The 21,398-nt window shown below is 36.3% G+C and overlaps 1 protein-coding gene across 2 annotated transcripts in view; it reads right to left on the reverse strand.

The window, feature by feature from the left end:
• Window positions 1–785: 785 nt before the first annotated feature.
• PNPLA8 (patatin like domain 8, phospholipase A2) overlaps window positions 786–21,398 on the reverse strand; it is a 32,150-nt gene continuing 11,537 nt past the window's right edge. For both annotated transcript variants that reach the window (XM_071733633.1, XM_071733634.1), the window contains 4 exons: window positions 19,751–19,808; window positions 17,519–17,713; window positions 2,553–2,748; window positions 786–1,786 (listed from right to left, as the gene is read on the reverse strand). In XM_071733633.1, coding sequence (XP_071589734.1) covers window positions 1,512–1,786; window positions 2,553–2,748; window positions 17,519–17,713; window positions 19,751–19,808 — 724 coding nt within the window. In that variant the 3' untranslated portion in view covers window positions 786–1,511. The remainder of the gene's footprint in view (window positions 1,787–2,552; window positions 2,749–17,518; window positions 17,714–19,750; window positions 19,809–21,398) is intronic.

A 21,398-nucleotide genomic window follows, 5' to 3' on the forward strand; every position in this document is an offset into this window, starting at 1 on the left:
GCAGACAGAAAGCAACCAGCTTGGCAAGTCCCCCTTTTGAAGGCATAATGGCAGCTGCCTTCACTCCTGTAAGCTGATTAATATGTTTATGTCCATCCACTTGGAAAAGCCATGTCATTTAACATGGACACAAGACAGACATCTTAACTACTATGTTGTAACTTATTAACTACGGGATTTCAACAGTCAAATGGCTGCACTCATCAGCTTAATGTATGTTTAGCAGTCTTCTGGAAGGCAGACAGAAAAAACAAGGCTCTATACAAAATTACCATTTTTTCCACAGAACTGTAGTGGAAACTTTGTAGGTAGCTCATACAGAACTAGAAACAGCACTGCGTAACACATACCTTTTATCTAGTAAATATTTTCATGTACTGTAGCTGTCCACTAACAGGCAAAAACTCACCCAGAAACCCATCAAGCAATCTTATTAATGGGTACATGCCCAATGTGAGAGAGCAGCTGTGTTTAACTCAGGTTTCCCTGCACTTGTACTGTTTTGAAGAACTCAGGTGTACCTTCCTGTTGCTGAAAATGCTGTTTCCTTGAAGTTCTGTATCATAGTAGCTTAACACAAAAGGAGCAAGTTGCAAAGGAATGTGTAGTAATATTGTAGCAGGCTCTAAACTTTGCAATGCTAAGGCAGTTTCAAGAGGGTGCATATATGGAAGAAGACAAAAAGACAAAAAGCATAATTTATTATTTTATATATCAAGTGCTAACTTTCTTCTTGACTAGACACCTGAATTTTGGCATCCAAATCTGAAGCTTCTGCAGCAAGCTTCTCACTGATGAACAATTTCAACATTTTATTTCCTTTATCCTGCAACAGGAACAGCTGCTCAAGTGAGGTTTCGGGGCTTGGGATTCACATAATGAATGAACCACATAATGAAAGAACAAGCAGCAAGTCCTAGAAATACCAGTTAATTTTGATAATTTAATACACCATTTTTAGTCATTCAAACATCTCAATACTGCTATGTACAAAACCCACTGAAAATAAAAAAGAATTTAAATGTTACCTGCCAAATGTAAAAGTGCAATTAACACAGGCAAAGTTTTTGTAAGAATGTTACATTTCTATTAATTTCACTGGCTGCATTAGAACCTAACAAGTATGTTGCCAACACTAAAGGGAATGAGGACTTTATTTTTCGTTAATTTTTAGTAAGCCTGGTAGTTGATAAATAAAGTTTTACTGCCATCATAATTCTGGTACATACATCCAAAAATGCGTAGCACAATTGTTTTCATAATTTTCAGTTCTACCAACTTTAAGAAACTGAAGCAGAGCAACAGTAAGATCCACAAAGTTCAAAAAATTAACACCATAAACTTTTGTATCAAGTAAGTGTGCACAAAACAGCCACTCTGAATTGCTTTCTCCAGAATTCAGATAGGTTTCCAGAGCTGTTACTTACCCCCAGTAAACATTCTCCCTTTACAGCACTGACTGGACTTCCTGGAACAAAATTTACATTGATGATCTTTCATGCATTACATATTCACAATTTAGAAAGAAACGGAAGGCCATCATACATGTCAGCCTTTAATCTTAACCAGTCATGAAGCCTCTGCACAGTTGTTTTTTGTTGTGTTAATGTTTTTGCAGCTTTCCTCAGTTTTTCTTCATTTCGTTCTAAATAACGAATTCCATCTGTCTGCAGCTGGTTGAGTTTCTCCTTGCGACTCTCATCCAGAGCAATCTCTTCATTCATAAGAGGGTTAAACCTGAAGTAAGTATCTGGAGGTAACAGTGCATCCAGCATGGTGTGAACTTCTGTATTGAAAAGAAATGTAGAAAAGAGTTCCATTTTACACCAGACAGACAAATCATCCTGCAGTCTCTGAACAAGTGCTTTGGGGTGACACTCTAAGTGTAAATATGTGCTGCTTTGCTGAGTAAATGCTTTTTTCATTGCCTTATCAAACCCCCTTCTCATCAGAAAGTTTGCAAATGATCCTGTAGCTCTGTTTACTCTAGAAAAACTTCATCTTTTATTCTATGTCAGCTTCACTGGTATAACAACTAAGGCAGCTTTGGAGCTATCCAGGTTGTTAATTACACATACATTCCACTCCTTTACAAGTGAGGCCACTGCATGTTGAATTGTTTGCAACTAGTTCATTTTTTATATAACAAAAATCCCTGAGATGCCTTTATCCTGAAGCACAGGTAAAATCAGACCACTCTTTATAAATCCTGTTGGATTATCATTGTGATTGTGGTAATTTTAAGGTATTCTTAGTATACCTATGCCATCAACTGCATTAACAGCTGAGAACTAAAAGAGCTTAGCAACAAAATGAAGATGATTCATGAAGATAAGGATTATATACATATAATCTCCAAAAAAACTGGAGCACTAAACACCAACTATACAGAGTTACAAAGAGACATCTTTAAAGTAGTTTCAGTGGGGCAGGTAGAGATAAAAAGTGAAACAATAAAAGGTTGCAGCCTGCTCTCTGAATTGGAACTGTAATTCTAAAAACTACAAACACCTGAAAACAGTCACAATATCAATGTATCTGAAGACACCAACCTTCTGTATCAGTTGCACTGTTGATAACATTAGTGAGCTTGGCTTTCAAACTGGTGTATGTGACATTGGTCTTTCCCTCACTCTCGTATCTGCCAGTGCCCAGGGACACAAGACACTGCAATGGGACATTTGGCCAAAGACACTTGCACTCATGAACTGCCAGTGCAGAAGGATTATTCAGAAGCAGACCTCCATCCTGTAAATTAAAAATAAACACAAATATAAGTACTAAACATATGGTCATAAAATAAACCACAAGCATAAATTGAACTAGTGTAGCACTAATATATAAAAACAGTTAAATCAAACAAGTATTAATTTCCATCTCCAGTGCAACTGTTCTGTAGCAGCTGTGTAGTGAGGTTTCCTGGGATTATAGACACAGTCAGGGAAGCTCCTGGGTCTGTGGTCAGTTCTGCTTCTGAATATTGTACAGAAATAGGCTGAAAGAGCAGCATTCACTGGGATATCTGAAGAAGTTATGACTCCATTTTTCCAAAGATCTTTTGGGTTAAGTATACTGGCAAGCCTGTGCCTCAAAACGATTATTACTGGTATTACAAAGATGTATTCTCTAACAAAATCCAAATTACTGCCTGCACATTCTGAAACAACAAGAACAAAAACATAATGGCAAAACCTAAGCTTGACCAAAGCTACTTTATAAGCACAGTCCTTATGTAGGATGCTATAAGCCTAGATTTAAGACTCAAAAAATCACTGCATCATTTCAGTTGGAAGGGAATATTGTGCTCACATGGTCCAACTCCCCTGCTCAAGCAGGGCCAGCTCCAGCATGTTGCCTCAGGCCATATCCAGATGAGTTTTGAGTATCTTCACAAATGGAGACCCCAGAACCTCTCTGGGAAACCTGTTCCAATGTTTTGCCACCCTAATGGTAAAAAAATTTTCTTGTTTTCAAATGGAATTTCATGTGTTTCCATTTCTGCCACTGTCTTTTGTCCTCTCAGGGGGCACTACTGGGAAGAGCATGGCACTCTCATCTTTATTCTCTTCCATCCTTTATCTGATTGCATTGATAAGATCATCCTGATCCAGAGTCCCAGCTCTTTCAGTCCATCCTCATGAGAGATGCTCCAGTTCCTTTATCATCCCTGCACTGAAATCTCACTCCAGTATGCTCATGTCTCTCTTGTCCTGGGGAACTACACCCAGTACTCCAGATGTGGTCTCAGCAGTGCAGAGAAAAAAGGATCATCACCTTGCTAGCAACACTGCTCCCCATGCAGCCCAGGATGCTATTGACCTTTTTTGCCACAAGGGTGCATTGCTGGCTCAGGTTCTTGCCCACACCAGGACCCCAAGGTTGTTCTCTGTTAAACTGCTTTACAACAGCAATCCCCAGGGTGGGTTGGTGCATGGGGTTATTCCTCTCCAGATAGAGGACTCTGTCTTCCTCTTGGAGAACTTCTCATTAAGTTCATGAGAACTGCAGCCTGTTCAGGTTTCTCTGAGTGGTGACCCAAGCATCTGTTGGCCCAGCCATTCTTCTCAGCTCTGTGTCATCTGCAAGCATCCTGCCAGTGCACTTTGCCACTACTGGTCCCAGTATTGACCTCTCGGGTACTTGCTGCTGGTGACTTGCTTCCAACTGGACTTTGTGCCACTGATCCCAACCTTCTGGCCCTGATCATTTGGTCTGTTTGCAATCCCCTTCATTGTCTGCTTATCTAGCCCACACTTTGACATTTAATAATATCATAGACAAGCTGACAAAGGCTTTCCTAAAGTTGGATAAACAACAACATTCACTGCTTTCAACTTGATCACCAGGCTGGTCACTTCATTGCAGAAGGCTGCCAGGTTGGTCAGTTGTGAGTTCCCCTTTGTAAATCCATGCTGACTACTCATGACCACTTCTTGTCCTTCATGACTTTGGAAATCCTTTGCAGGAAAATTTTCACAACCACCTACTGAGGGACTGGGCTAGGTTGCAGCAACCCCGAGTTTTTTTCTTGCCCTTCATGCAGAGAGGAATGACATTTGCTCTCCCAACCTCACCCAATCACCATGATCATTTAAAGATAGTTAAGATTTGTCTTGCAATGGTATTAGCCAGCTCCATCAACACCCACAGGTGCAATCCATGAGGCCCTATGAATTTATGTATGTCCAGTTTATTTAACCAGTCTCTAACCTGGTTCTATATGAAGTGTTAAGTCCTCCTTACACTTCCTCTAGCTTCAAGGGTCTGGGATTCCTGAAAGACTGACACAAAGTCAGCACTAAGCAGCTTGGTCTTTTCCATGTTGTTTGTTACCAGCTTCCCTACCCCTTTCATTAGTGACCTCACATTTCCCTAGTTGCCCTTTTACTTTTTATGATCTTGTAGAATCCTTGTTGCTGCCCTTTACATCCCTCTCCATATTCAACTCCAGGCTGGCTTTTGCTTTTCTAACCCCATCTCTGCAAGACTGGACAGGAATTCTATACTTCCTTTTTATGTCCATGTTCATTTATGTTCTTGCTCCTCTATGTCTGCCACCTTCATTTCACTTCCTCCTTTTTGGGATGGTCTTTTCTTTAGCTTGGAGGAAGTGATCACTGAATATCTGACAGCTCTCTTGAACCCCTCCTCTTTTTGATGCCATTGCCCAGGGGATTCTTCCAAGCAGAGCTCTGAAGAAGATGACATTGGTTCTCCTGATATCAAGTGCTGTAGTACAGTTTTTTCTCTGATCCCTTCTCTTAGGATCTTGAAATCCCATTATTTCATGGTCACTGTAGCCATGGCTTTCTCTAACCTTCATGTCCCTGATCAGATCTTCTTCACAAGTATCAGGTCCAGCAAAGCAACTTTCCTTGCTGACTCTTCCATCAAGTGTGCCATAAAGTCATTTGAGTTCTTCTGTACTGTCCTTCCAAGTCCCCCCTGAGGATCAGGCCCTGGGGATGTGAGGCTTTATTAAATTGTCTGAAGATCAGAATTAAGGCCAAGCCTAACTGGAACAAAGGCTACTCTTGCAAGTCTGGAAGTGAGGACAGACATCTTTTGCTAGCAACATGTTAAAAGGATAGGTGATAAGGATGGGATGAAATACCTCAGAAGTAATGAGAATCAATAAGCCTGAGAAGCGTTCAGGCAAAGAGATTTTGATCCATCAAATCTCAAAAAGCTTGCTCAGCACTTCCTGGAAATAACATGATCTTCATTCCAACTAAAATGCTTTACTTTGGATTCAACAGGACCTTCTATACTGGGAATGCCTTAATAAAGCAGTTATAAAGGCAAAACTTAAGCTGAAAACATCAATAGCAGAGATTAAAATCTTCACAGCCATTAAAAATCTATACAAAGAAAACATCTAAAGTATAAAAGAAAGAGAATATTGACTACAATAAGCATTATGCAAAAGCTTCCTCTATCCTAAAGCTCCCTGAACTCCCTATAGCCCATACCTGATACATCACAAAAACAACAAAAAAGCAACTCGATTTAGGAACAGCTTAGAAAGAAAAAAGGTTTTGGAATTGATGAAAATACTACAGAAATTCATTTAACTACAGCTGCTAGATAAATAAATAGAAACTGGACTTCTGAGCTGAGTTTTTTGACTTTTTTTTTGTAATTAAGCTTTCATTTCAACCTACAAAAAGCTCTTTGAACTCCTTCTGGATACTGTCCACTTTGCTCAAAACAGTGTGAAAATGAATAGTCTCCTCAGAGCCTATTATCCTTTGCTTATGTTTAAATTAGGTTCAACACAGAAAACTAAGTACAAGGATGGTTTTGTCCTTGATATAATTCTCTGTGAAGCTTAATCTAAAATGTTGTCTTTGTGGTTCTTACTTTTTTCTTTAAATCTTAGATTAAAAACATGTTTACCAAATTATCTCCCCACATCATGTCAATATAATTTGATTAAACATGACTGCTTCACCATGGGAAAATTAGTGTTATGGAAAGTTAGTACAATATTTCTGTTATATGACAAATAAAAGATCAAAAGAAAACTAAAATACACATACACCCGCTAAACGTGTACTGTGATGGTAACAGATTTGTGCAATTATTTCTACATTTGATAGTTTTCAAAACTCCACTGGGCAGGGCCTTGGACAAGCTGACCTAACTTTGAGGTTTATTCTGCTTTGACCAGGAGGCTGGGCCAGGTGAACCCCCGAAGCACTGTCCTCCAGTTTTGCTAAGGTTCTATTCTAAAGAAATACTCTATGAATCAGAGGATCCATGTTACTTTTGCTGTAAAATGAATTCATATTATAAAAGCCATTTTTATTAGAAATTGACCTTTGTCAGTCCACTCTAAGTAAAATGCTTTTTCCATGTGCAACTCATACCTTGGAATGTGTAACTGAAAAGGTAACTTTAGGCAACTCTTCAAAGGACTGAACTGCTGACCAAGATCCACAAAAATGTGCAATTGTCCTAAGTTCTGACTCAGGGCTCAGTTTTGGGCAGACATCCAGAGGAGACCCCCTCATTCTCCCTGTTTTCCAGTTGTCTGGCTTTCCCTACATCTCAACATCACTTCTAGTTCTCAATCCAATTGTAAACTCTTTATTTGCTTCCCAAACATACACGAGTCAGCACTTCCCTTCTGTGTTCTTCTGTGCTGCTATGGTCAGTGCACTGGAGAGTACTACATAGTTCTGCCTGTGCTAACCTTTTGCAAAACCACTACACACTTGAGTCAACTTAATTTGCTGGCAGTAAACCAAACACAAAGTGCCACAGTAGGAATGCTAATGCAAGTAAGTGCTGGAAAAGGGTGTACAGCTTTCCTAAAGTTGTCATGCAGGTAAAAAGTAGGGAAAAAAATACCCACGCAACTGTAACCATATCCTGAGGGCTTGCTGGTCATTAGCTGTTGCTAGTATTTTGTATAATTTTTTTTTTATAGTTGCAAAATAATCAGGGAAGACTTCCTCCTGATTTGAATACCAGACTGTAAATTATTTAAAGCACAAAAAATGCATCTTTTGTAGGCATATGCTCCAATGAAAACTTTCTAGTGAAAGACCCTGCTTGACCAGCTCCAAAAAACCCCAAAAACCCACAAAAAAACAAAACAAAAAAAAAAAAACTCCCCAAAAAAAGCCTTGTTAAACATATAAAAAAGATGGGGGCAAACTCTGCAATCAGAAAGAAAATACATTGGGAAGTCTCAGAGAAAGTTCTCCAGACCAACTGGGAGCCTGGTAGCACAGGACCTTCTGAAAACCTTGTCACATTTATAATTATGGTAAAAACACAAAGTCACAAGTCATATGGTGATTTATAGTTATAAAGTCAGTTTGAACCATGCTTCAGCACGGGCAGTTTTTTCTAAAAAGTTCAGAATGCTCTGCACATTCAGAGGCTATCAATGCTTTTCCTAATTTTGTCAGACTCAAGTTATGCCTTGCAATAGTTTTGTGGAACATCCTGTGTGGTGCACAGTTTCACTTAAGTGAAACAAAACTTTGTGAAGAAAATAATTTAGCACTGAGTGAAGGATGTATAACTTCAAAAAGCCAACTCTGATATTTGGAAGCTGAGTTTGTTGGCTCCATAGTAACCACTTCACCTCACTGCCTATGCAGACATGCTTTGCATTTTAGTTCACTTTTACAGACTTGCTCTGTTGCTTACTTTCATTGTCTTTGTGAAAAAGGGGAGAAAGAATCAGTACAGAGCTATCACAGGCCAGGATAAGACAGGCTAAAATTCTGAATGGACTTGTGAAAAGTATCTTTTAAATTTTATGTTTAAACTAAATATAACAAATACACAGACTAAGGATAAGACTTCTTCAAATGAGGAGTCTGAAGAGTGGCTGCACTTGTAACAAGGTGTTTCTACTTAGAAAAATTAAAGTAACTAAAAACATTTACTCTGGTTTCCAAAAGTAAAACGGTTACACCCTGTCAAATCATGCTGTAAAACCAGCTCAATAAATTTATACAAATAGAAGCAAATGTCCTCTGACTAGAAGACAGGAATGAGAAACAGGAGAGTTTTTTATTACCTATTATAATTACCTATTTTTATTACAACTATTCAAACAGAACTTCAAGATTCACACCCTGACCCAGTCTTCTCATTGCACTGACTGCCCAAGGGCCCTTATGCAAATGTTGGTGTATTCACATATACAGCTTTAACTGAAGGCTTGCTCAGTCAAGTATCACTAGGCTACTAAATCACACTTTTTATTACATGCTCTGTGAAAAAGGAATGTATACATTCAGATACAAGTCCCTATAGTGTTCAACACAAACATACTCTCCTTAATACAAAGATTACACCATTATACTCTTCTGTGAACATACATAAGAATGTTTGAAATATACATTATGACTGGTCACAGTACTACTGAGGATGAAACTGCTGAAAAAGTTCCCAGCAATTACATACAGTCATTATGTTCCTGCACAAACTATTTTGATCCCATAAAATATATAATATTTCATAAGTATGAACAAGTACAAAAGTAGAATTGCTTCCTCTTTATCTGGGTGATAAGCAATGGATTTGGTACTGGTATTTCTAAAAAAAAACTGTCTGAAATCTGCATAGCCCCAGAACAATTTGTTTAGCTTCATTCTAATGGTGGGCCTGTTCCACTTTGCTGCATGAGAGATGATCAAGAAAAGATTTTTTTAAATGAATGTGGTAATTTTCTATAAAGCATACAATGACTGACAGTTATCTCTTTACACAAATATTTCACGCAGTTTTAATTATAAAGATTCACCCTGACTTCATAATCATGCTAATAGGGATGCTACTGGGTCAACTAAATACAATTTATAATGGATTCTGCACCGTGCTGATTCCAAACAGAGGCCTTAATTGATGACACACTAATGAAATTCTCTTATACACCAAATTTCTAACAATTTCAAAATGAACCAACTCTGTTACTTAAGTGAGAGACAGAGATGCTCCTTTAAATTCCTGAAAATAATGTGCTGTGCTCATTACTTCCTAAGGCTATCTCATTTCTCTTCAGACAATAAAAAACTGCACACACTAGGATTGTGACTAGTAACTGCTCAAGTGTGCACTGAGAAACTTTCCCTTGAGCTGTCTCATGGGAAATTCTTTGTAAATGTTTGTACAGAAAGTGAAAATTAAATGCAATTGTATTACTGAATGACACTAATACTAAAACTTCCATTACTGCTGCCTTTGACAGGTATAATAGCTGCATTTCTACTTATACTACACCAACTGCAGTAAGAGAAAGCTTTATACTCAGATCACATCGCATAAAGAAAGAAAAAAAAAATCTAATGAAGTTTGAAAGTTTACTCAAAAGCTTTTCAGTATAACTACTTTCCTATACAGTATTTATCATTTTTGCCCTAAAAATTATCAGCATCATAATAAACATAATGTTGTGCTAAATGCTTCTAAGAGCCATCAATACTATTACTACTATATGCTGAACATTTAATAATGTAGTTTACATTGCTTTGTCCTACATTAGCCATGCTCGTTCTTGAGATTTCTTTAAAATGCATGGTCAGCTGAGGTAGACTGCTAAATGATAACTTTAAATTATAAATTCATCCCAACAAGTCATTAATTCACAAAAAATGACTGGCTGCTCTGATGGTATTATTGAATTAATGGTTTTCTGACAGAGAAGAAAAATGTTCTTGTACACTGTACTGATGAAGATCTGCTAAATATTAGCAGACATCATAAAAGAGAGAATTATTTGGCAATAAAAAATAGTCAGATATTTCATTAAAAGCATGTGCTATGCAGCACAGATTCAATTAAATGGATTCTGCAGTGAACAACAGGACCAACATCACCACAATACTATGTATTTTAACTATGGTTCCCAAATGAGGAATTGTTTGTAACCTAAGGGAAAAAGCTGGCATGTGGCTGAATCCACACTGGCCCCAAACACAGGTGCAAACTTGGGTTCTCCAGATGATGGTTGTGAAGCACAAGCAAGGTTCAAGGATACAGGTAAAAAAACCCAAAACCCCAACAAACAAAAAATCCCACACCAAGCCATAAATCTGAATAAAATCCTTCTGTATTCAGATGTCACTAGAGTGCTGAAATCTAGATTTGTCCTTTCTGACAACACATGATGTTGTCATATATTTGCTATAACATGGCATACACTGGACTAAGGAGAAGGCTCTAGCAATTACACAAAACAATCACATTAACAGAAAACCTTCACAATTAAACAAGAAATCCCAAATCCAGAGATATGCTAATCTTTGTGAAAGCTGACCATAATACATTTTCAAAATTTCAAAATTCCATAATTACATTTCCCAAGCTAACAACTCATTGTATTTTCAAATCCTAACCTGATCCATGTTATTTTTATTAGTTTTGCCAACTAACAGTTATCCATTTTTAGTTATGAGTTCAGTAAGTAACAGTGGAATGTCAGAGAATTCAAACTGTTTTGAGAAAAATACAGAAGAGTATGAGGACTAGTCGTAATCTACAGGATATACAGTTGACTCATATTATTGGATATATCACTGATAAATGCTTCACAAAACCTGCTGGTCATTCATCTGTTTAACACTATACAATAAACAGAATACCATAAGCTAACTCTACAGACAACTGTTAAAACTAATAGTACTAGACTCCAGAAATTTCTTTTTATCTTTCATGTTGTAATTTCAAACTGTAGCAGGATTTCCCATAAACCCCCTTTATCTTTAAAACTTTCCAAGCTACTTAAATTTCTTAGTACAATTTTATTCTTTATTTGTTGACCCAAACATTAGATTTCATAGCAACTGAAACAAAGCAGGTTAATGACTAAAGAATTAGATCTTAAAATGGGCAAAATTTAAGAGACAGAGCAAAGTAATTATTTGAGGTAATTGATGGGTTCACTATCTGGACACAAACTACATAGTATTTGTATTTATAGTGAGGGTTGGAAGAAGGGGGAAAAAAACTGAAGAAAAGGTTTGCATTTTTATGAGTCCTCTAAATTAAGAAGTACATACCTAGATGACATAATACAAGTTAGGGTTGTCAAAAGCAGATAGAAAATGAAACAGATTTTTAGATGAAGAAAAAATGGATTTATAAAGGACCTCAGCCACCAGAATACTGGAAGTGATGAAAGGGACCACAGTGGGAAAAGCACTGGCTAATCAGATGGGACTGCAGTCTATACTGAACAGGGGACTCTTTGGCTGGGATTGTTTTCTATCAGAGCTACTTAACAGCTGGTTTGAAGTGCAACCTCTTTATTATTATCTTTTCAAAAGCGTGCAACTGCTAATGAAATCTGTTACTACAAAGTTGGAGGCTTTGCACATACAAAGGCTGTATTGTAAACACAGAATGATTCTAAGTATACCCAAAGGAAATGACATAAAGCCAAGCTAAGGGCTCATAAACACAAAGCTATGCTTTTCAGAACTAAGTTGGAATCAGACCAAACACAAGAGAGATCTGAGTGGAGCACTATCACACCATGATTTATCCCACCTATATATGCAGTAGCTGTTGAAAAGGCAACTGTAATTCTAAACTATACCTTCCTCTGAAAAAGGAAATTAAAGACATCACCTACAATACCATATTTCAGCCTGATCAAATAAACTCCTCTGAATTTTTCTTCTAATTTAGAAATGCTAATTTGATTTCGCACAATACATCTTGGATCATGTCAAAATGCACTGAACAGTCCAGTTTCAAGAACATTTATTCAAAATGCAGCAGGTGAAATGAAGAACCATTAAGATAATCAAGAGAACAGTTTATTCTGCAAGACTGAAAAAGATCAGCATATTTAGACTAAAATAATAATAAAAAAGGATACAAGTGCCTTCTATATGCACATCAGATGGGTAAAAACTGTGAGAAGTTAATTAAAACCAGAAAACTGTTCTGGCACATGGGGCATCTGTATAGATTTGCTAGAAAAAGACTGAAGCATGATGAAAAATGTTTTGGCCATGAGCAAAATGAATACCTTCTTGATATAACCTTCTAAAAGGATAAAACCAGCAAAGACAGCTTTACATGTTTATGAACTACAATCTATGACTTGAGTTGTCAACCATGACAGAGGACAGAATTTGATCTGAGGGAAAATGTTTCATTCTATGAAAATACAGGAAACAAAATAGAAGCTGGAAAAAGCATGTTGATGAAGCATGGTATGATTGTTCATATTAAGCACCAGACTGCTATGTATCACTAACAATTTTTCCATTATAGAAGAGGTAACAGTCTATCAACAGTCCCACTACATTCTTAGGCTTTTATTTGCTATTAATATCACAAGGCTATTTAATAAGGAAATACATTCCCATTGAAGTCAGTGCTAGACTGATATACAACCTGGGAAAATAAAAATTACAAGCTATCCATCAAGAACTGCCAAGAAATTGGGTTTTTTGGTCTCTGAAACGGTGGTAATATCAGACTCGAGAGCAGTGACCTAGATTGTTTGTGCAGATTACTGAATTGACACAGTTCTTAATTTTTCACTATGCCAGCCTCCTCTGATTTTACAAGATAGTTTTTTCATAGCAAGTATTAGCTTGTAAACAATGCTACTAAAGATATATGGACTCAGAAGTCTAAGCAAAAAAAAAGGTTAATAAAACTCAATTGAGAGTGAAGTTTATGTCTGTTTTTTGTTGTTTTTTTTTTTAAATAAGCACTCTGAAAATTACATTAGCAAAGCATGAGTCTGAATCACTGGAGATAAAAAATAGAATGCTTCCAAGTTAAACGCCTATACAAAATCCACTCTCAGTTCCATTTCATCAAACATATCTTCCAATAACACTTCACTCAGCAAATGCCTGTAGTGAATCTTGCAAGTAATCTGCTCTGCAAAGTAATACTGGTGCAGTAACCTCAGCAATTTATGCATGTCCACCTTGAGAGCTGCTAACCTAATCTCTAGTATCCATAAGAGAAAAAGAAATGCACGTAACCGTGTAGCTAACACATTCCAGTAAACTCCCTCTTCCTTAAACAGCAGGCAACACTGTCACAAAGCTTGTAGGAAAATGTGTATGGCAACAAGTAGACAGAGAAACAAAGAAATACTTGTTTCTATCATTGTGAGAACAAGATACACCTATTAAACCACAGTCTGTATAAGCTCTGGTGCATACTTATCACCGTGGCATATCCTAAGAATGAAAAGAACTTCAATGTGACCTATATTCCATGTCTTCTTAGAGCCTGGGAAGTACCCTTGAATCTAATTTTAAAAGCTACCGTGTAAAACCAATTAGGGTAGGATCCACTGAGCAAAGCACTTTTGAAGGCCTCTCCTGTAACAAGTGACAAAGATGAAATGGCTTTATGGATTTACTGCTGAATGAAAACAAGAAAAAAAGTTTGAAAAATATGAAGAAACTGTTTTTTTTCTTTTTCTATGAAAGTGAGACTTGAAATTTTAATTGCACCACATTACTGTACTACATATATTTCTTATTTCCAGGTTGTATTCTTACCACGCATCCTGTTCCACCTGCATTATTAAAACTCCACTAACAGATTTGCTGCCATTTTAAATGCTTTACTACCCGATCTTGTTCAAAGAAAATGATTGTTTGAATACTACTGTAAGTCAAGAGCAGCATTAATTGTGGAATTGTAATGCAGCAATGAAATAATGGGAAGCTATCAAGAAAAAGGTGATCGAGTCCATTGTATTGAATTGAGTATAATTTATTTTGAGTATAATTTATTTTGATAAAAATTTGTTAAACTTGCCACTGCTGCCACCACATATACAATATCACTGCTGCCCTTTTAATTGATTCTGTGGGAAAAATTTAGCTTTTACTGTAAAACCTTGTAAATGAAGTGTGCATAATGATTTTGTTAAATCTTTAATTGCTCTTTTAATTAACTGGCATTTTCCTCAGCATACTGTACTGTCTACTGGAATGATATTTTTTAGTACTCCAAGTGCTTTTCACACTAGGGGGGGGGGAGTAGGGGAAAGAATAGATAAAAGAAACAAAACCTCTCTGTGGGAAGTAAGGAAAAAAGTACTGGTTGTAACAGATGTAGGAAGAGGTTAAGAGTCCTCAGTGCTTCATAAATAGATTTTAAATTAAAAATACTGATATGTGCCAATACAGCTTCTATACTGTAACATCATGACTTGGTCTCTCTTGACTTGCATGGTTCCTGGAGAAGCATGCAATAGGGATTAAATCCCTTTGGATGTTAATGTCTTCCTCTTTTGAACCACAAAGAATATTAATCCTCCTCCCCTCATCTACCAACAGCTGCACTGTTTTTTCCTACTTGACACAGTGGAACCAGATAGCATGGTGCAACTGACCTGAATGTAAATATTGCTGTAGCACAAATAAGAGTAAGTGTTCAGGCACCTAGAAACCTCTTGCTAAAAAATTACATCAGAAGAATTGTAAAAAAAAAATAAAATTGTCTTGCTAAAAATATTAACACATTTTAGAATCTTCTCAAACATGTACAGTGATTAGTACAGAAAATCAGACTGTACTGGTCCCAGAGGAAGGGCATGCATGTGTACACAAGTGTCACGATCCGTGTAAAGTGTTTACATCAACAAGTATCAACATGGATATAAATATAAAGATCATGGAGAATCAAGTGTTTAAAGTTAACAACTACATTTCAGTTCAGACATGATTCCAGCATAAATGTCTACAGTCATATGTAAAATCTTTACAAATTATGCATAACTCTCATTCAGCAACTTCGTAATGTTAGCAAAAGGACTCCAGTTTCAACAAAAGCCAGACAAAATAAAACAGATAATGATGGAAATAGAGATGTGGTAAGGCAAGAGTAATCTGGGGAAAGAAAAGCATCAAAACATGAAAGACAAGAAGATGACAACTTTGACAACTTCTGGATTTGAAAATAATTCCGAAGTGTTTAAATATCATCCATAAGTAGAAGAAAAATTTTCAGATTATATGAATTAGCGTCCAGTTCTACTGAAAAAATAAAAGCTTTAGCACTGAAAATATATTTAGTTCTTTATGGCTTACAAAGATGAAAACATGCTAAGCCCCTCCTTCCTCACAATTAAAATACACTGAATAGAAAACAACAGTGAGTTTCTGAAAGTATTTGTAAAATCATATGGAATGGCTTTGTCCAACAAGTCTGAAGTATGGAAAAACGAACTACCCTTCATTCTAGAAATGTGTGCCTGAGAATACTGGGGCTGGTCTCTAGTAACACTCATGCATTTTTAATTCTGGTAAATTGGACTTAAAAGTGAATGCAGATGAAAGAAATATCCACTTTACTGCATCTTTGTGCTGCGTAAAAGTTAAAAATCATGCTGTTTATTTAGGTATTCTCTATCCAGAATCACAGACCTTGGTGTACTCTCCATTCAAAGAAAGGGGATGGAAAGGTGAGAAGAAGAAGAAAGTGCTTCACATAGCTTAACATTGACCCATTGAAGCAGTTAAGAAGCAACTTGGAACAACTCCAAAGGAAGCTCTTGGCCAGAGGGAAGATGACTGTTTCAGGATTTCAAGCAGTGCTCAGGCTTGAAATATCTGATGTATTACTCACATCAAAAACTCTGATGTTTAGCTGAAGAAAAAACCGAAATCTAATCAAAACTAATTTGCTTATTTCAGGTAGTATTTGATTAAAATGTTTTGGTGATAAAATATGGGGGGATGCTGGGGGAAGGAATGGGGAAAAACAGACCATGAACAAAGTGAGGAAACAGAATAAAATGGAAGAATTAAAATCTGGTTGATGTAGTAGCACCATCCTGCCCTGCATGGGAACTCTTCTCCTTTGCAACCCAATTTACACAGAACTTTAATACAGCAGAAAAGAATTACTTCATCTCTTTATAGATGTTAATTTAAAATATATAAGTACACTGCTTTCTTTTCCAGATCTAACTGTTTCTCTGTATCAGTGGTTCTCTTTATTATCCCTTAATATACTGGATTTTTCACTACTTCATCTTACACTCATCTGTTAAACTTCAGTATTATTTATGAACATTACAATGCTAATCCATCCTTTCAATGGACATCATGAGAAATTCTGGTATATCTCTTTACCCAAAAGATGCAATTATTGCTTTTTAGAAGTTAAGGCTGCTGCCATCATACAAACTGATATAATGGAAACGTAATAGATGCTTTCTTTCAAATTTAAGTGATAAAACCTTATGCTGTCTTTGTTGAGGGTCTTGGGTTTGGTCACCTTTTGTAGTATTTTCTGCAACAGATTTTTTTAAGAAATACTAATAATTCTAAATTAGTATGTACTGCAAAAAGGATTCTTTTAAAACTCCAAGAGCTGCAGAACAGTAAAGAGGTAATGGAGGACAACACCACAATGGTTAAAAAAACACTAAAGAAATGAATTTGCCTTTTTCTTTACTAATCAGGGTCACCAATAGAGGCAATAATGCACTAAAACAGCATCCACTGTTGATAGAAGACATTGCTTTATCCTCAAAGGAATTTCTTTTGCAGTTGTCCTCTGAGTTTAATCTTACTACTGTGACGTCTCATACTCTTTTTACTATCTGAGAACCAGAGCAGACCTTAATAAGTTGCCAGTGGAAAGAATTACAAGTAGACCACAAATTGAAATTATAAAAGGATCGCTGAAATGCGTAACTTGAGTTTCTTCCCACTTCACAGTATTGTTAGATTCAAAGTCAGACCATCTATTTAGTGAAAAAATACTCAATGAAATACCAATTCTATGAAGGAAAACAGGAGATTCACAACTCATAAAAGGTTTCCTTCCCAGCAGAGAAGAAAGAAACAGCAGAAGAGCTTAAGTCTGTATTGAGAAGACCAAGATTTTTAAACCTATACCTGTTCAAATTTTATAAAGGCTATTCTTACCTCTAGCTGTCCCAGATTTTCTTTCTGCTACCAACATATTTCCTTAGTTCTTATTCAGGAATTCACACAACTTTTTTCTCACATGTAATACTGGAAAATATTTACTAAAAGAGATTTCAACTTACCTGATGAAGGTCATTGCCCAAAACATATTCCTGAAAGTAGCCTGGTGCAGCAGATGATGCTCTAATGGCCTGCCACAGCTTATACTGACAGCCTCCAATATAATGAGACTTAACACTAGGAAGATGGTTGTAGTTTCTGAAAACAAATGCCTTCAGTGGTGTTCCTCTGTTTACTATGGTGCTTACTGCAGCTACCTGGTGAGTTAGGAAGAACAAAGATAGTTATGTAGATTGATAATAGTAATAAGGACATGATAACAACAACTTCCCACAATATGAAATTTAATTTATACATTAAATGAAACTCTGGAATTCTGTTCAATTCCTTATTTATTTACTTTTTAAATAATCCCTAATTTTAAAAAAGTGAAAGTAAAAAAAAGCCCAAATGAAAACCTAAACTCCCTAACAAAAATTAACCTGAAATTCCTTCTTCCCACTGGCTATTCCGTGTCCATCAGCACTTAAAAAAAAAAAGCTCACGTCATCCTTAAAATTTATTGCCTTTAGGAATACAAGTTCATTCTCAAAAGTCTGCAACCAGCAATGCAACAAAATGCCATTAAATACGCATGTTAGAAACATCAATCAATTTCTTTCTCCAAAAAAATGACTACTTAATACTGCTACCTATGTTAAAGGAGTACAGGAATACGTAAAAGAAAAAAAACCCAAAACCAACAAAAGAATCAAGTATAAATCTTTTTTGTAAGGACAGTGAAACGTAATTTAAAAGTCACATATGCAGATTTAATTGAAAAGACAAAATGTGGAAGACATTTTAGGGATGATGCATGCAGCCTGGCTGGCAATGTTGAAAACAATAGTCTTTAGGAGACAAGTGGGTGTTCCATTCTATTTTGTTTACTATCTTACAAAGTAGAGTGTTTTTGTAAAATAATACTCAACAGCATTAGCAGCTAATGCTGTGACATCACTGTACTAATTTCCATTCTTCAGCTATGTAAGTTGAGTATTTAATTCATAGGAAGTCCATCCTTATAAAAGAAGAAAACAAGGAAAGTCTAACTTCCATATGTTGATGCAGAAGTAAAACACATGCATGATTTGTATTTCACCATTTGATGAAGGAAAAATTTCCTGGTTTTGTCAAAAGGAAGGTTTGGTTCTAAGCACTGCTAGAAGCACTAGGAAAAAAAAACATTGGAAAATTTAAAAGAAAACATCAAACTGATGCTTGAATATGTTTTTAGTAATACCTATATAGAGATCCATTTCATGATGCAGTTTAAGTTGAAAAGTGCTGAGCACCTTCTGGAAAATCCTTCTCACCATGCATTTAACTGTAGTAGAGCACACAAGTGCATGTTTTATTTTGACTTTGCTGAGCCCTGTTAAGAGTGGCACCACTGTCAGCACTACAAAGCTATTACTGGGAATGGCTAGTTTCAGCTCTATTTATATTCACACTTTATTACTGAAGAACATGGAAGGAAGCCAAAGATCCCAGTTCAAAGATAACTTTCAAGTCAATGTAGAATAGCTTCTCTCTCAGAAAGCAACATACCACTCCAGCTTCTTCATGTCCTTGTTTTAGACATGGACTAGGAACACAGTCAGTCAAGCACGTGTTTCTATGTTTAGAAAAATGTAAATATCTTCCATTTAACAGCAAAGCATTGAATATAGTGCTATGACACCAAAACACCTGTTAATTACAGATTGTTCTGAAATATGTGCTATTATATTCTCTTCTTTCTTCACACCCTATCCTTCACCAAAAATAAAATACCCATGCTTTCTCATCTTTCACCCTCATGCTGCTGCACCCTCCTATGAATTGGTGCCCTTTAGATCACCATACAGGAAGAGCAGCGATCTCAAGGCCTGTGAATGTGACTGAAGAAAATCTGGTAATCCAGATGAAGTGAGGAGAAACACTGCTCTCCCACTATCCAGTAACAGACCACAGCTGACATGACAGGATCTCCAGATACTAGAATTCTCTTGTAAGAAAAAACAAAAACTACGCACATCAAGAAGTTGACATAAATATTTCTCTGTTTAAGTGCCTTTCAAGGCTTAAAATACTGTAGTAATTTAAGAATCTAATGAATTTTTATCCTTTGAAAGCATGGGTTATATCTCATATGGAAGCTTGGAGAGACTATCTGTGGTCAACACTCATGCTGTTTATCCACATTTTACTATAGATAGTAGTAGTATTTGTTGAATACACCATTAGTATTTACCTTAGAAAACTCTACTTACTTTTGGACATTTGGAATTCCTTGCAGTTTCAATCATAAGATTTGAGCCCATTTTTTCTCTACAAATAAATGTGAAAAATTGAAAATGCTCCATCAGTTTAGCATGAACACAACACATAACATTTTATCATCCTTACTTCTGAGAACTTTGCATAGAAAAGAAGCAATACTGGAATTTCACTGTCATAATTATATTTCTGTGGCTGAATTAAATGGACTAAAATTTCAATTCTTTGAAGCTGTCAGAAATAAGTCTGAAGAGTGATTGGTCTTGATTCAGATACACATTTCACCACAACTTAATCATACATCAGCAGATAACTCAACTTCTTTGTGAGAGGAAACCAAAGTCCTTTGTTGCTCTTCAGAACCAAAAAAAAAAAAAAAAAAAAAAAAAAAAAAAAAAAAAAAAATCAACATCTTTACCAACTGGTTTTACAGTAATGAGAATTAATTTCCTGAACTGCTATGAAAACAAAACTAAGGAAAGACACCACTCTACATGATTTAGAGGAAAATTCAAACCATCTATGCATAATCATCTGTTACAATATATCAATCTGCATTTAACATCCATTTTTCAGGTACAGTTCTTTCATATGCATAAATGTTTACAAATTTGCCAATGAAATCACATGAACAGCCATCACATCAGCATAGGGTTAGTATTCTAAATGCTAACTAGAAGATAGCCCTCCTGCAGAGTGCACAAACCTATGATCTCATATTAGCATCTATTTCAACTTTGATTTGCGTACAGTAAAGGTATAAAACTCTAGTGAACAAATGTTCATCCATAACGATTCCAAGCAGGATTTCATTTAAATCAGGAAGCTTCCTCTCTCCACTTGAACTCAGCCCACACAAACCTAGGTTGTGCATCTCCCTTATTCTGCAATAGTCTTCAGTACTGCCACACTTTAAAGGAAAGGTGATTCCATGTGTTGTTGTTAAGAGCTCATCCATCTCTAGCTTGCACTACTGTAGTAGCAAGTAGAAGTGCTTCCACTGTTAAAAACTACACCCTTATCAAGCTAACCTGGTCAGAAAATAACAGAAAGCTTTAAATGCTACCATGTGAGTAGTCTTCAGTGTAGACAGTAAACTGTATTTGGATGTAGCACGATTTAATATGCTGCTAGTGGGTATCTGTGTTTGACAGGATGGTCATGTATGTATCCCTGAAAGGGAGGAAGCAAGGTGGACAGCTTCTAGTCCTATGACTGAAGACTGCTCTTGACACAATCCTTACATCAATAGCACTGTTTTATTTTATTTTTTCCAATAAATAAATGCATTAGTTCTAGTTTCACAGTCACCAAACAGAAGAGGAAGAGTGCCATCTGCACTCACTGATTATAAGAGGAATTGAAGGCACAAAGATCATAAAATAGGAATATTCATAAATAAAAGATAGAATTGAGAGAGGTGAGATATGAAATGACATCCACTGATTTGCACCACTTTCATCTATTTCTTCCTATCTGTATTGGGTATTTTCTCCCAAACCCTCAATGCAAAGATTAAAAAAAATGCATAATTACAAGAACCATCAAACTGAATAATTACCTTTTGACATCTAGTTTCTTATGAATACCAGGAACTACAGCTTCAGAGTAGGTACAAGAAAGCCTTTAAACTCACATACC

This window comes from Heliangelus exortis, chromosome 1 (assembly GCF_036169615.1).
Source record: "Heliangelus exortis chromosome 1, bHelExo1.hap1, whole genome shotgun sequence".
In the NCBI taxonomy this organism is placed as follows: Eukaryota; Metazoa; Chordata; class Aves; order Apodiformes; family Trochilidae; genus Heliangelus; species Heliangelus exortis.